Source organism: Amia ocellicauda, chromosome 9, assembly GCF_036373705.1.
Source record: "Amia ocellicauda isolate fAmiCal2 chromosome 9, fAmiCal2.hap1, whole genome shotgun sequence".
Lineage (NCBI taxonomy): Eukaryota > Metazoa > Chordata > Actinopteri > Amiiformes > Amiidae > Amia > Amia ocellicauda.
The window spans coordinates 9,752,677-9,767,829 of record NC_089858.1 but is presented as its reverse complement, the minus strand read 5'-3'; the positions used below and the strand labels follow the sequence as shown (position 1 = coordinate 9,767,829).

At 40.1% G+C, this 15,153-nt stretch overlaps 3 protein-coding genes across 10 annotated transcripts in view; all 3 read right to left on the bottom strand.

Annotated features, from left to right (window-relative positions):
• Positions 1 to 412: 412 nt before the first annotated feature.
• Positions 413 to 4,987, bottom strand: LOC136758557 (uncharacterized). The gene is made up of 4 exons (XM_066713048.1): positions 4,759 to 4,987; positions 3,337 to 4,185; positions 2,481 to 2,867; positions 413 to 2,310 (listed from the first exon to the last, which is right to left on the bottom strand). Exons 1-4 carry the CDS (start codon positions 4,871 to 4,873, stop codon positions 1,292 to 1,294), a joined length of 2,370 nt encoding a protein of 789 aa, XP_066569145.1. The 5' UTR covers positions 4,874 to 4,987; the 3' UTR covers positions 413 to 1,291.
• A 797-nt stretch (positions 4,988 to 5,784) lies between these two features.
• On the bottom strand, positions 5,785 to 10,230 carry LOC136758556 (uncharacterized). Of its 2 annotated transcripts, none has more exons than XM_066713046.1 (5): positions 9,926 to 10,230; positions 9,513 to 9,617; positions 8,680 to 9,204; positions 8,128 to 8,331; positions 5,785 to 7,721 (listed from the first exon to the last, which is right to left on the bottom strand). In XM_066713046.1, the coding sequence occupies exons 1-5, from the start codon at positions 9,930 to 9,932 to the stop codon at positions 6,424 to 6,426; spliced, it is 2,139 nt and encodes a 712-aa protein (XP_066569143.1). In that variant the 5' UTR covers positions 9,933 to 10,230; the 3' UTR covers positions 5,785 to 6,423. The 2 variants fall into 2 exon arrangements, with proteins under 2 accessions (XP_066569143.1, XP_066569144.1); XM_066713047.1 differs by having other exon boundaries at positions 9,561 to 9,617.
• Positions 10,231 to 10,976: 746 nt separating this feature from the next.
• The window catches only part of camsap1b (calmodulin regulated spectrin-associated protein 1b), a 36,395-nt gene continuing 32,218 nt past the window's right edge, over positions 10,977 to 15,153 (bottom strand). For 4 of the 7 annotated variants that reach the window (XM_066713038.1, XM_066713040.1, XM_066713041.1 and 1 more), the window contains 5 exons: positions 14,691 to 14,741; positions 14,079 to 14,181; positions 13,723 to 13,838; positions 13,193 to 13,311; positions 10,977 to 12,836 (listed from right to left, as the gene is read on the bottom strand). In XM_066713038.1, coding sequence (XP_066569135.1) covers positions 12,540 to 12,836; positions 13,193 to 13,311; positions 13,723 to 13,838; positions 14,079 to 14,181; positions 14,691 to 14,741 — 686 coding nt within the window. In that variant the 3' untranslated portion in view covers positions 10,977 to 12,539. The remainder of the gene's footprint in view (positions 12,837 to 13,192; positions 13,312 to 13,722; positions 13,839 to 14,078; positions 14,182 to 14,690; positions 14,742 to 15,153) is intronic. The other 3 variants (XM_066713042.1, XM_066713045.1, XM_066713043.1) reach the window with 1 other exon arrangement.

Genomic DNA, 15,153 nt, shown 5'->3' with positions numbered 1-15,153 from the left:
TGCAGCCATAAAGAATATCTCCTGCAGTTTCATTTGACAAGGCTTGGAAGTCACGGTAAGTGCAATGTTCTTTGTGGTTGTAGGTGCTTTCGTTTCTTCAGTGAGATTTTATACAACTGAGTGCACATGAATACCCTGTCTGTCTTTCTTTGTTGTGTGTATAATGCCTATTTCATGGTTTAAATGGTTTTGGTTGTTTTTTAAATTGCTGGTTGCAATGAGTTAATGTCTATTACAGTTTCCAAACTGGGATATCCTAATTGGACGACCAGTGGTAATTACAAAAATATCTGCCCAGAGGAACTTAAACTGCATATGTTCTCATATACTTACTTATGCTCTCTATAACCCAGCCCTTTCTTTTTGACCACGTAAATTTTTATTTGAAACAAGAAAGCCATGGAAGAAAATTGGATTATACTTGTACATTATACAGACTTTTCACCGTGATAATCTCTTCTTTATTCTCAATAATTCAAGGTATTGGGCCAGTACATATATTTGTGTAATTACATTTTTATACATAGGTTTCTTTCACTTACACATTATGCAAACAAATTGTCCATATTTTTTAACATGATCACAGTTTAGTCATTGGTGTAAATTCAAATTAACGTCATGATTTTCAGTAACTATTTTTTCTGTTGACATTTTTGTGGTGGGCCACATTTCTACACAACAAAATCACACACAAATAAGTGCTTCTTTAAATTATCAGTTTTGTGTCCCATTCTTATTTGCATGAGCAGTCAGCAGGAGCCCCACTCGATTCATGTTTTTCTTTCATGGGAAATGCGGGGCATTTGAAGATGTAATCATACTGAGAGAGCAGCTTGCAGGCTGGACTGTGAACAGTTGAGGTTTTCCAAAGTAAAACCCTGTGCTGGCATCTCCTGAATCCACTAAATACTTCTCTCTCTGATGTACCGAACGGCCTCCAGCTGCCACCGGGCTCTCCGTCCAGGGCACGGGGAGGTGCTGCTCAGTGACCAGCACGCCTCGGTTGCGAGATGGTGGTAGAGTAGCACACATTCTTACTTCCTGTCTAGATACTACTTGGCGTTTTGGTTTTCGAAGGGGGAATTTAAAAAAAGGAAAAATATTGTTTTGGTTTTGAATCCATTATTATAGATAAGAATCCTATTGCTTTGGTGGTGTGACATAAATACAAATATATACATTAGATTATAATCAATACTATTAGCTGAACTTCATAAAACATACAATGAAAATCTGAACTGCGAATACAAAACATTTGATTTAGTCCGCTTTTACTAAAAACATCTTTGTTTTATTTTAAATTCATCCTACTCCTTTTTCTTTCCTCTCTCTCCTGGAGCTGCAGTAGGAGATTGACTGTGAGCATGCGATTGTTTTTCAGAAGCTCGCTGTCTCCTGGAGGCCTGCTGATTGAGGCTTCCCCAGCAGCCCGGGGGCAGGAGGGCCGTGGAAGCCTCTGCAGTACAGTCCTGGCAGATGGGCAGGGCCTGTACTCGTCACAGCAGTTTTGATGATACTTCCAGAACCTCTCTCTGGTCAGAACCGCACCTGTCCATGAGACGGCGAGGTTTCTCTTCCCTGGCTTTGCCTGCTTCTCACCCTTACGAGACACCCTAGTGCTCTGTAGATTACCTTTGGTTGCTGACAATGCAGGGCTTTTGCAGAGACCGTTTCTATGTGGCTTACTTAACAAAACGCCCTCCGTCTCTGTCCTTGAAAGCCTGCTGCCCTGTTTGCTCTCTGCTGTGTTGCTGGCTTTGTTTAAGCTTGGACTACAGGGGGAGCTGGATGAAGAGGAGGCACCCAGTTTCACATACCCATCATCTTCTGCAACCTCTATGCAATGTGGTTGAATAAGCCCCAAGCAACCTTTAGACACTCCATCTGAATAAACCGAATTGCTGCTCTGCTGGGTATAGTCAACTTTGGGGAACAAGTTCTCATTGGATTCCATACATCTCTCCCACAGTTTTAAGCCTGCTGTGTTTGCATTGCACTGGTCCTTAACTTTGAATTGGTCTCTGGTCACCTTGGTATCAGTAAGTGTGTCATTCTTAGGGGCAGAGGAGTAGTTAAGCTCAAAATGACACAGCCTGGTACTGTGCTCCACCTCAAAGGATGAATCTCTCTTATTAAGAGACAAATTATTAAGGGATTTGCTTCTTTTGCCTGAAACTTTTCTCATTCTGTACTTGCCTGTATCCTGTTTGTGAGATTCAGTGTGCTCTGTGAATTGCAGGCCAGGATTTGGAAAACAGATGTTGGGACCATCACAGAGGTTAGCAAACTCAGTCTCAAAGTATTTCATACCTGTGAAAGGAAAAGAAAAAGGTTTTTATTGAACACCTTCAAACTAGACTGCAATGACAATGAAAAGAAAATCTAACATACAATTTTGTTGTGTCAAGGCACATATTTCAATGTTTAGACAGATGATCTGCAATAAACATATAAACATGGCCTGCAAATGTACAACTCACCAGATGTTTCAGCATTGGACATCTCTTCTCCACTTGTCACTTGATGGAGTTCATCAACCGCTGTAAGAAAGCCTGGAGCTGTCCTACATAAGCGAATCTGATCTTCCCTTCCTGTGCTTTGCTCTTCCTTCTCTCCACCAAGGCAGTCAAGCTCAGTTTGTGCCTGGAGCCCAGTGTCCCGTGTGTAGCCGTGTGCAGCAGAGGGAGGCATGTGGGTCAGAGCTGCCACAGCAGCGTATGTCTCCTGCAGGACTGCTGCCTGTCCCCTACATGCACTGCCGTCCCCCTCCTTCCTATCGCTCAGTGGGTCAGTGACACTGCCTTGTCTGCAGTGCTTTCGAAGGAGACAGATCAACAACAATAAAAAGACTGCCAGTACGAACCCCCCTGCAAGAGATGAAGGCAAACATTTTTAATTCGAAAAGCATCTATAAAGCCAATGGACACCTGAACCTTTACAGATATTTGTTTGCTCTCGTACAAATAACTTATACAAAAAAAAAGTGTTTAGAAAAGAGTTTCCCTAAAGCATCATATTTAGTTTTATATTTAAATGCACACTATTAATTATATCTTTCACAACTTGTTTAGTGAGAATGCTAAATAATTTAGTTTGTTCTGGGAAAAAACATCATAATGGTTTGGGTTTGTACTCACCACTATCATAAAACCACGGTATTTCTCACTAATCAAAAAACAGTTTTAAACTGAGCATGTCACTGGCGTTACCATGTTACCAATTCCATCTGGAAACTGCTAATGCTCATAAACACAAAATACTTATCACAATACATTTATACTTGTAAATAAAAAAAATAAAAAGTTTTTCTGTCTCTAGTATGAGTATTTTGGTTACCTATCAATCCGTAGACCCATGACTGACAGGATTGCTGTGTTTCTGAGCCACTGTTAGGGTACCCACTGTCAGTAGTATTTGTCTTACAGACAAAGTTGTAGACATCAAGAACTTGGCGTCCTTTAACCTCAGCGGGACTGGCACAGACAACACTGGCAGGAAGCATAACTCTCTCTCTCAGCACAGTCAGAGTGCTCACCAGCACACAGCTGCACAGCCAGGGGTTGCTATGGAGTTGCAATGTACTTGTGGACGCTGGCAGGGTGGGCAGTACTTTTAAATTGTTGTGAAACAAAGCAATGCCTTCAATGTTTCTTAAGGGGCTGAAGGCGTCATCACTGATTGACATCACCTTATTATCAGCCAAGTCCAGTTCAATCAAATTTCTCAAACCGAAGAATGTATCAGTGGACACGTAGCTGATGAGATTGGAGCTCAAGTTCAGTTTCTTGAGATGAAGCAAGTTTTCAAAAAGTCTTGGTTGCAGGTAGGTAATTCCATTGTTTTCCAATTGAAGATTCTCAAGACTCACCATGGATTGAAACCAGGGTTTTCTCAAGGTATTGAGCGCATTGTTAGACAAGGTGAAAGATGTAAGGTTCATGAGATCTGCAAAGCTGGCAGCTTCTATTCCACAGCTGGTGAGTCGGTTCTTGCTGAGGTCCAGTTCTTTTAAGTGGTTGCTTTGTCCCAGGTCAAACGAGTAGTTCATCATAGTGGAAATGGGGAAGTTGTTGATGGATAACACTTTGAGGTGGGAAAAGTTCCTGAACGCTCCTGTTGGGAAGTGGGTTACAGGTCCTCCACGAAGTAAGATCTTATCAATAGAGGTGGGGATCCCTGACAAAACTTAAGCACAATATTCCCATTAAAATCTTGTTTAATATTAAGTTATGTACATATATTATTGTAGCATAATGGCAGAGATTCATTTAGTATGAAATCAGCAAACTCCTTTCATGTGTGAATTAATTAACAATCCAGATCTTTTTATATATATATTTTTTTTTCTTCTTCTTAGAGACTATTGGATTGTACTATTTTGTCAATCATGAATAAATTAAGGTCATGAAATGTAATAGAAGGATGACTAATAATGGCATACATAGTTAATTAAAAAAATGAAATTTTGAAAATCAGACTAGTTTATTTGTAATATACACATTACTTTGTAATAATGCACGTATAAGATCGGTATCTTCAATGCACACAAGTATGACAACAGTCATTTAAACACTGCTTAAGACACCTATGTAAAAAAAATTAATCAAATTAATACAATATTAAAAAAAAAAAAAAAAAAAAAAAAATAGAGCTGTGTCCTGGGTTTGTCAACTGAGATATACAATCACATGTACTTATACTCAAAGTAACAGAGGAATGTATCCAGTTCTAATGAGTACAATTGTACACTGTTCTTACCAAGCACCAGAGAGGAAATGTCCTCGCAGTCTGCCAGGCCAGTCGAACAGAACTTGCAGTTTGTGGGACAGAGCTGTGCCAGGCTACAGGGGGGCATCAGCAGGGCAAGAATCATCAGCACCTCTGCAAACAAGCATACAGCGAACCTGTGACAAACTTAAAAATAAAATCACTGGTAACTTCAAATATTTCATTTGTGTTCATGGGCTATTAATATTAATATAAATAGACAAAAACAAAAAAAATCGCAACAGTAATGTAATCCCAGCCCAGTAGAGCTTTGGTAATGGTAAGCAGATACTGTAACAACTGAAGGTAACTTACTATCCATTCTTCTGCTGATAGAAGTTGCAAGAAGCCAATGTCCAGATCTCAACAGCAGCAGTCTGTGTGGGGTTTTGAAACCCGTTTATTGATGCTGCATTCCTAACTGCCAATATTCATGGATGGATGGATATTTCCTTTGTTTGGCTTAGAGATGAACACCCGGTCCAATCAACCATATGACTTTCCCTTTACACATTAACCCAGTCCACAAGCCCAAACATGAAGCTACTAAATTACAGCTGTTCTGAAATGCTAATGTATCAGCATGTGGTCAGCTTGCTCGTTAAAAAAATAAAATCACAATTTAAGCGCATCATTTATGTATGCATTTACTTCTACACTAACACACAAGGTCTTCTCATGATAAAACCCATGTTAAAATAAGAGCAGCTCGTTCCTCACTGGTTAATTGCTGTAAATAATGTATTTTTATATTGTATTGAGTGATTTGTACAAGAAAAGTGTCAGATGCATGTGTGAATATTTTGAATGATTTTGTGGTATTATAAATGTATTTGTATTCTGTTTTTGTATGTTTTATTTAATATGGGATGAAGTGAAGGACAATTGTAGAAGAGGATGGAACAGTAGTTGTCGGGGTAATGTAATTTAGTTTGAGGTGTCTTGAAACTCTCAATAGTTTTTTGCTGCAGTTGTTTTCTACGGAGCAACAGAAAACTACAATATCATTTTTTTCCACACAGTTTTGCTTTATTCCCTAAAACAAACAACAGAGGGCAGCAGATAGCCATTCTGCACAAATCAAGCACATTCTTCATAGAAGACCCTGAAATCTGATATAGTACAGATAAAAGGATATTTCTAATCTTACATTTCATTATACTCTCTAAAAATGCCTCTGTACTATTCTATAATTTTTAAAAAGAGTCCAATATAGAGATTTAACTTTTTAAATAGAGAAATTACAAAATAGAAAAACAGTGAAAAATACAGTGAATTTGTGCTGAATGATTAATTGTGTAAATTGTATATCAAACTATTACATACATTTGTTTTTAAGTACCAAAATACATTTCATTTGCATTCATTGCTTTTTGGAAACTACCACTGAAAAACAGACAATGCAATTAAAACACAAGTCTGGTTACTGTAAATAAGCTCAAAGTGTTGAAGGAATCTGTCCGTTAGTGGTATCCCATCATTCTTTCAACCAGAAAAATCATGGAACAAATACGAATGCTAAGAGTTTCCAATATATTTATTCATTTCATAGTGTGATCAGGCTTTGCATAGCTGAAGATAAAGTACCAAAAACAGTCTCTGCCTTACGTTATGACATTTAAGAGGATCGTGTGCTGTGAGCTATAGGGACCAGCCCTATTGTTTGAACTTGTGTCTGACTTGGTGAGTCTGCTTCCATCGGTCTCTGGTCCACCTGCCCTGATTCTCCACGACTTCTTGAAGCAGGTTTGCATCCCCCGGGTAGCTACTCACACAAGCAGCCTGCAAGTCATCCTTCTTCTCCTCCTCTTTGGCCCGGGGGTAGAGGGCGGCGCTCTGCTTAAGCCGGGTTCTTTTCTTCTCGCCTGCAGTTTGGGAGCCGGCTCTTTTTTTCCCATGATTCACTTTGGCCGTGTCTTCAATCGTAAACTGCCGAGGCCTTTCCCCTCCTTTGGACGTTTCCTCACTTATAGACGAGCATTTCCCATCGGGATTATCCACGCTGGTCCCATCTAGTCCATCAGTCTGTGGCGCAGACTCACAGTCATGGTTTCCTTTGAGTTTGCTCTGAGAGTTATCTCTGAAGAAACCCACGTTCTCTGGTTCAGGGTGCACTTGGAGTTTGCTCTGAGAGTTGTCTCCGAATAAGAAATCCACCTTCTGGCACACATGAGAGGAGTCCCCCTGCTGCAGGGCTATTTTCTGGATATCATGTGTGTCCACTTGGTGTTGCTTCCACTCAGTCTTTGTGGGTGGCCAGGTCGACATCCTTTTGATAGTGCGGCTGAGTCCCTGGCTCTTTTTGGGAATTGGGTGGCATTGAGCTGTGGTTTCCATGGTCTGTTTGGCTGGTTTAGTGTCAATGCTAAGGTAAGGTAAGTTCTCAGCTCCTTCAGAAATCTGTCTCGTGTCACTGGCAGACTCACACATGTATGCCTTTTCCACCGTAGCGCTTGAGTTCCCTTTGGTTTCTTTGGTCTGATAGTCTACATAGTGTTCACCAGTGTACTGAGCAATGGTGAGTGGGAAGGCTTTGAAACCAAACACTGACACAACGGCCCCCTCTTTAATCATGCCACTTTCAATGATTTTTATTTGCTTTCCGGGACTCTGATCTGTAAAGTTATCGCCCTGAGGTTGAGAGAGGGCCATGTTTTCGAGTTTCATCCCCTCCCCCCTGTAACTGTGCTGTGTGAACTCACATATGGAGAGAACAGCAGAGGCGGATTTGGCCCTGCCCTTCATGACGCTGTTCTTGGAAATACCTGTACCACAACTCACTTCCTCTAGCCTCCCTTGCAGGACAGTGGCAGCCTCCTGTCCAGCCTTTGCTGTCGTTCCTTCTGTCCTAGGGAAGTTGCGCTCTTCTAGTCCCTCTCTGTCCGGATTCACTTGTTTTTTCTCTTGCTTCCTTTTGTACATAAGAACGATGCAGAGCAGGATACAGAGAATGACTGTAAAACAAAAGATAGCGTTAGTAATGAGAAAAGTATTATAATTTTGGGATTTCACATGCGCCCTTCTCTCTCGGCCATTTAGTTCATAAGGAAAGCTCCCAGTCCCTTGGAAGTATGACTCAGACCCTGCAGAGGGAGGGTTACATTCGGTCAAATTTCACATTTGAATGCATGTTTTAGCTTTTCACTGGATTATGGCCAGATCTGTTAGGGGGATGTATTCAGGAGGTAATAAAGACTGGACAGCATTTGACTACAAGACCTCCTGGGAGTGAAAGGTGGAGGGGGTTGGGGGGGGGGTCAAAATTCAAATACTTGTTGAATATTAACAAGTAGATATTAGGAGAACCACAAAGCCTACAGCCTTAGTTATCTTTAAGAAAGGAACGAGTAAGGGCTTTACCCAGGAAACTGATGACAGCAGGTACTCCTATATGAACCAGTGCATCTATGGGCGGCAGAGGTGTGCTGGGGGCCGTGCTCGGGGCCGTGCTGGGGGCCGAGCAGTTCAGCTCCGACATGTTCCACACAGGCATGCCTTTGTGAGTGGCGGGGGTTTCACAGGTAACAGCCATTTCATTTTCAAGTAAAGAAGCATTCATTCGATCTAAGGGAAAAAATTAAACATTGGTTTTGTAAATTGTTAGGCACCCAGTATACAGCATTTTTGAAGCCGCTTCACCTTCATATCACACACAGGAGAAATGGAGGCCGAACACCAGCATATGGCTCTCCTCTCCCTCCAGATGACCCAGATTTCAGGATGCTGGACTCTAAAGCACCATGACCTCACTGTCTGAAGTCGCATAAGGGTTCATGCAGCACTACAGAAATGAAAAGGTCTCATCCATAACAAGCCAGGTAGAATTAAGGCACTTTGTTAATGATGGTTATAATAATCCATGAGTCAAAAACAAGAAAAGAAACAGTCATAGAAGATAGGTTGTACCATTACCTCTGAGAAAATGTGCAAAATCCTTTACTTTACATGAACAATCCCACGGATTGCCATCCAGTCTGATCATGGTGAATGGCAAAGGGAGAAACGCATCCCTGTCCACATATGACAGTCTGTTTCCTGACAGGTCCAGGAAGACAAGTTTGTCCAGTCCTTGAAAGCTGTCCCGTGCAATTGCATTAATTTGGTTTCTTGCCAGGTTAAGGACTTGCAGATTTGAGAAGGGAGACAACGTTTTTCCGTCGATTTTCTGAATGTTGTTTTCAAACATGGTCAGGTTGTCCAGGGCCTCCGGCCTAGACAGCCAGACGCTGCTGATTTGGGTGAGTTTATTACGGTACAAGCTGAGTTTCTTCAGCTGATTGAAGGATTTAAAAGCCCCAGATTCAATTTGAGCAATGCCAGCATTAGCCATAGACACACTAGACACAAAGCCTAGATTGTCACTGGCAAAGGCTGATGCGTTAATGACTCCAACGTCCTTCACTAGGAAAACTATTGATGATAGGCCAGGAGGGAAACCTGAAATAAATTGAAATAAACAGATAAATCTTAACATTGAAATAAATAAAATTCAAATCTCTACTTTATCATGCAACTTTTAATTTATTTTTATAAGATTATATACATTAAAAATTCGATCAATCACTGCTGTGTTCAGATGACTCCTGCATAGTTTTACAGAGTGAGGATAATTGAAAAGGCAATGTCATTATCACCATATATTAAGTGAGATCAATGTATTGAAGATTATAATTAAAGACGAGTAGTAGTTCTTAGCACAAGGAGTCCAAACCAACCACTTCTTCCCTAATAAAAATGGCACTTACTCTGTGGTACAGTAGTGCAGATGTAGACCAATTCAAAATAACACTCACAGCCAGCAGACTTCAAATATCCAGCGATTACAACTACTGCAAGGAAGACGCAAGTGTCTGCCAAAAACAAGATCATTTTCAGTTTTGTTCTTTCAGTTAATTATTTTGACTGAAGTAATTAATTCTTCCATATGTAGTATTAAATAGCTAAGTTTCCTGAAATTCATTTGTGAAAAATTGCATGCTTTACAAATATACTTTAAAATTTCTTTACAAATGCAAATGATACATGCAAAATAAACATTCCCCATTTAGTATCCGAGACATTACGGTGAGAAGCACAACCTCTACAAAAACTGAGAGTGCTGTGGCAAAATATAAGATATTAATCCATTTAAACAAGGGATAAATATGGAAGTACTTACGCTTCATTTTCTTTAAAAGATTCCCTTTAAAATATTGTTATAAATTGACAATAAGGCCATGCCAGTCAGGTCTTCAATGTGAGGCAAGTGCCTTGAAAGTATTTTTTTAAATCCTGCGGTCTCTATGGTTTTGCTTTGTCTTCTGCAGTTTCCATAGCGGCTGTGGTGGAATTCCTGTTCCACATGGCCAGTGATGTAGAAGACATTTGTCAAAATGACCAGGGGATGTGAAGACAGGTACACTGGACCGCAGATATCAGTAGCATATTTTATGAAGAACTAAGTGTGAAATGAATTTACATTAATGATAAACCAAGTGTTGGTGGATCATTGCTTAGAAGCCTTGTTGAAATAACATGTATTTATTACTATTACAGGAAGTGTGTTACTCATATCTTTAAAATGCACCAAAGCATTTAATTAAGTCCATGACCAATCAAAATTCAACACAGAATAACACTAATATTTTTCATCCCCCCCCCCTCCCCCGAATAAGAAACACTTTGAGTTTGTTTTTCTCACGCAACAAATGAGAATGCACAAATCCAATTCCAACATATAAAGATGTTGTTGCCTCATTTATGGCATTCATATTATATTAGAGTCAAGATACAGCCTACAAGATTCAAAACCTTTTCACAAGCTTTAAAAAGATCTAAATGCATTAATGATATGAAGGTTGAATCATCCCCTCTCCACATCAAAGCATTTTATCCAAGGCTGGGTTTACCAAAGACTGTAGCTGTGATCGCAATTGCTCTCTCATAAGTCTCAATTTATTCCAGACCTCCCTTTTGTGTGATGGAAAAATACATGGAATGTAAAGCACAGAAATGAAGGAAATAATGTTGCAAAGGAAAATCAAAAACTGAAATTTGACCAGGTATTCATAAGGAAAGAAAATGTGTTTTTTCTTTACTGGTAATATTTATTAAAGTTCAGTGCTTTTCTTTAAAATAAATATATGGTATAATAATAATATCAAACAAACAGGAAAAAATGCACAAGCATGAAAAGCATGGTATTTAAAAAAAACAAAAAACTAATGTGATCAAATTTAATACCAATCTTTAGTAAACAAACCAAAAGTTATTTACAGAACAGCTATTCAAAACATATATACAAAATGCAGCTACTTATATTATCAAGTATTCTAAAGCCTTTTTGAAAACGATGTTTTGGAATTATGAAATTAGCCACGGAAGACCCTAAGCTTGCTCCGGTTAGTGTTAATCTATCTGGGTTTTTTGGTAATAAGTACATCTCAGTTTGGAATAATATATGAAGCTTATAAATAACCAAACTTTTACACATTCTGATAGGGTCCCAATTGTCAGCTCTCCTTTGATCAGCAAGCAAAGGCAATGTGCAAGTATTTTGATCTTCAGGCCAACATGAAACCATTTTATATTGATTTGTCACCCAAATAAAAAAAAAAGCTTCAAGGTTTGCACTGAAGTGTTCAATGAGTGTCTGCTTTAATAACTGTAAATAATTAGACAACAATCCCAAAGAGTAAGCCATTATGAATATATTAAATACTGTCACCCAAAAAGTTAACAGCGCACACTCTTCATAACAGAGCATGCTGCTCACTCAATTAAAAAAAACAAGAAAAATAAACTGTAATTGCTAACATTGGTTATGTTCATAACGCATGATAAAACCATTAAAAACGTGATCGTGAGTGCACTTCCATACAGGAATATTGTGCCCTGTGCAGAAACACCTCTATCGCTAACATTTTTTGGAACAAATAACGCCCGTTTTAAATCTTTATACCACACACTGCTTCAAAAAAAAGAAAGAGCATTTGACATGTGAACCAGGGCCTTTTCCTATCCCTTTAGTACCATTTTCCATATTTTTCTTAGAACTTTTCCATCACAATTCCTTGTCACAAGTCCTGTAGCTTCAATTACAATGAACAGCCTTTGTCTATTAAAAGCAAAAAATAAATAAACCAACAACAGCACCACAATAAGTGAAAGCCTTGCTGGACCTTCTCTGTCAGTTTTCTCTTTAAAACAGTAAACAGTATTCTGAGCAGCATGTTTTGAGAGAAGTTGGGAGACATGTCAGCAGTACATATCTGATGTTTTGCATTATGTGATGCCAGATTACAGCTAAAGGACACGTGTTTTGCCTGCTGAGGAAGAAATGTTCAGAGTTTCATGATAGGTTTCTTGGTACAAGGCGAGGAAAAAGTCATGTCCCCATGAGTATGTTATCCCCCACCCTAATGTGCTGTCTTATCATAGAGTGGATCCGCAACAGAAAAACTCCACAATTAGTGCCAAACAGAAATACTTCAAGTAAAAATAAATCCACCAGTTAGAAAAATTGCCACATGCAGAGACTTGTTTAAAAAAAAAAAAAAAAAAAACTAACAACCCTGAATGGATGGCATTAAGATCCAGCAGATTTCTGTCGATCCAGACACTTTCCAATATTAAAATAATAGACTCCTTCATATCGGAACCCTACGACATGTCCCTTGCGTGCGTCATACCTGAAATTACTATAGGTCTGTAATGCATCTACTGGAAAATATACACTGTGGATGTCAATGCGGTCTATCCAGGATGAAAAGCAAAGGTTTGGAGCGACCTCCTTATTTCCCGGTCTTCTTTGGCACTGTCGGTCTCTTGGCTTGCCACAGGTGGTTGTGGATGGTGATGGCGTCCACACTGACGGACACCGTCTTGGCCGGGATGACGTTGAACTGCTTGCGATCGGAGCTGTACTTGTACAGCTTGTCGATCATCTTCTTGGTGATGTTCTTGGGCCCCGTGCCTGTCAGCTTGTGGATCTCCTCCACTTCAGGGAAGTAGGAATAAAGTGCTCTGAACTGGCAGCCTCCATCACGGAACAGGATCATCAAGTGGTTGGACTCGCACTTCTCAAGCTCCTGAAAACACAACAGTGTTATAGTCACTGCCACACAGCCCAGCAGAACTAAACTCTTTCACTATGATGAACTCATTTTCTGTGCAAAGCATCCACACTCTTACAGATTTTCATTGAAATAATTGATAATCATGCTTCTCAAATGTCAGGTTTTAACTCAATACATACTCAAATTACATATTTGGTACACTGAAATTAGTCGGTTATTTCTTTCTCTGGCAGGAATCACATACAAAATAAATATTTGGATTCTCAGTGAGGCCTGTACCAGAGCATCTGTCAGAAAGTAATCCTCCAATATCTTTATTACACCCCAGACAAACCACCCCCCCACCCCCCCCAGTCAGGTCAACATACCTCTAGAATTGAATTCTTCTGTGGTTCATTTACCTTCCCTGCCAAACAACAGTGTGAAATAGCATTGTGGATGATAGGCTTGTTCGACTTGGCGCTGGGTTCTTTGAACAATTTTGGACCTGCAATAAAACCCATCAACGATAAGTCTTCACCTCGGATTAAGATATGGGAAAGATGCAAACCAGTAAGGCTTAAAACATTAGAAGATATTACACTGTTCAAGGCCTTTTTCAAAGTCTGGCAGACTTCCCGCTTCTAGTTCCTGTCATAGCCAGGGGCCACTATCTCGCTATTATTTCTCTAATGTAATAGCTCTTCTCATGCAGACAGATTATTCATTGCATGTATCTCTTGCAGTCAATTATAATGTAATATGGAATTTAAGCAAGTAAATGTTGTCATAGTTCCCCTTCAGATCTCATCCAGGCCCTGGAACTTTGTTAGGCACACTGAAGTGCCATGGGCGATACAAAGCAAACGAAGCTGCCATGGCCATGACGGGACCCTCAGAGTAGCCCGCATGTCCTTACCAGTGTATTCCGCCACAGACGCGATGGAAGATGCAGTGGACGCGTTCTCCCAGTCTCGCTCGGTGTTCCTGCTGGCGTTCCTGCTCAGTCCTGGGAAAGACTCCACTGATTCTCCCCTGCAACAAACATTTGATTACTCTAAATCGACTAAAATTGATTTTCCATTAATAACTATATCTGGGAAAAAACATTTGGATTCTGATTAGTGCTGCAGTGTACTAATTTCACATTACACTACCCCCACCCCAATATACAAGTCAAAGAATGGCACCACATTTTGCTGACAAAGAAGGGTTCTCCTCTAAAATATCCTCACAATAATTCACATAAAACGGCTATATATTAATAAGCCTTACCGCTGTGACCCAGCCCCCCCAGAGTTGACACTTTCAGCCTCTGTGGTTGCGGCCGATGCCAGGGACAAACTGGAGCCAGACTGGGCGCTGCTCAGATTGTCAGCTGAAAAGAGAGTGGGGGGGGAGGGAGCGCATTAGTGGACAAAGACATTTCCAGGAAAAAGGCGAAGTTACGAGATATGGTACATGCTGAAAAATAAATGCACGATGAGTCAAATCAAAACATGACGTGAGAATCAGTCAATTGCCTTTTATGAATTTCTCATTCTGTGCAACGGGTTAAATTCAAAATTTGCACACCGTGTCTGTTAGTAAAAATTCTACTCCGTGTCCTTACACACCATTAAATCCTGCAGACTACTGAGTTTATTTATGTTTTCCCTTTACTCTAAGGCTAGGAAAATGCCCACCAAACAACTGCGTTAAACACTCACAGGTGTAAAAGTCAGGCAAGCATTTCACTACGTGTTCACTGTTCCCTTAACCTCTCTTCTCAGTTCTGTCATTATGTGATGATCCTTTGCATTGAAAAAACCATCCACCCCTACAAAACGTATGGCAAATGGTGCGTCATGCATAGCGCGGGTACTAGAAAACAGTCACCTCCCACACCTTCATCTCGACTCTGGCAGGCAATCCATAATGCTTTCCTGTGAGACTGTCCTGTGTGCAAGATACATGGGAAAACTGAACAGCTAAAGCGGAGAGGGATCTTCAAGAAATACTTTTCTTTTTTTTTAACAGAGAAGGGGCTGAGCATGCAAACTTATGGAATATATTCGACTACTGCATGCATGTTCCTGTATCGATCAGCCCTGAGATACAGCCTGCAAATCTATAAAGCCTTTGGAAACAATCTGTTATTGGAGTCTATGAAACACCTCAATAGAATTTTTGGGGGGGAAGAACTTTGGTATTATAGGTGGACTAATGTTCCAGTTGAAAATGTAGTACTTTGTAAAGATTTAAATCTTCAACTAAACCTACATGCATTATGCATGAAAAATACCCCCACCAATCCACTTGACAACAAGCAGAAGCCTGGGTCCAATGTTATATCTTTGTCTCTGTCAAT

Bases quoted from the DNA above. Each gene is read 5' to 3' on its own strand.
- LOC136758556 (XM_066713046.1), bottom strand. The intron at 9,205-9,512 runs GTAAGTGCCATT...AATTTATTTCAG, and splicing joins CTGCACTACTGTACCACAGA to GTTTCCCTCCTGGCCTATCA. The intron at 8,332-8,679 runs GTAATGGTACAA...TTTTTCCCTTAG, and splicing joins TTTTGCACATTTTCTCAGAG to ATCGAATGAATGCTTCTTTA.
- LOC136758557 (XM_066713048.1), bottom strand. From the start codon at position 4,873: ATGATTCTTGCCCTGCTGATGCCCCCCTGTAGCCTGGCACAGCTCTGT. The intron at 4,186-4,758 runs GTAAGAACAGTG...ATTGTGCTTAAG, and splicing joins CATTTCCTCTCTGGTGCTTG to TTTTGTCAGGGATCCCCACC. The intron at 2,311-2,480 runs GTGAGTTGTACA...TTCCTTTCACAG, and splicing joins GTCCAATGCTGAAACATCTG to GTATGAAATACTTTGAGACT.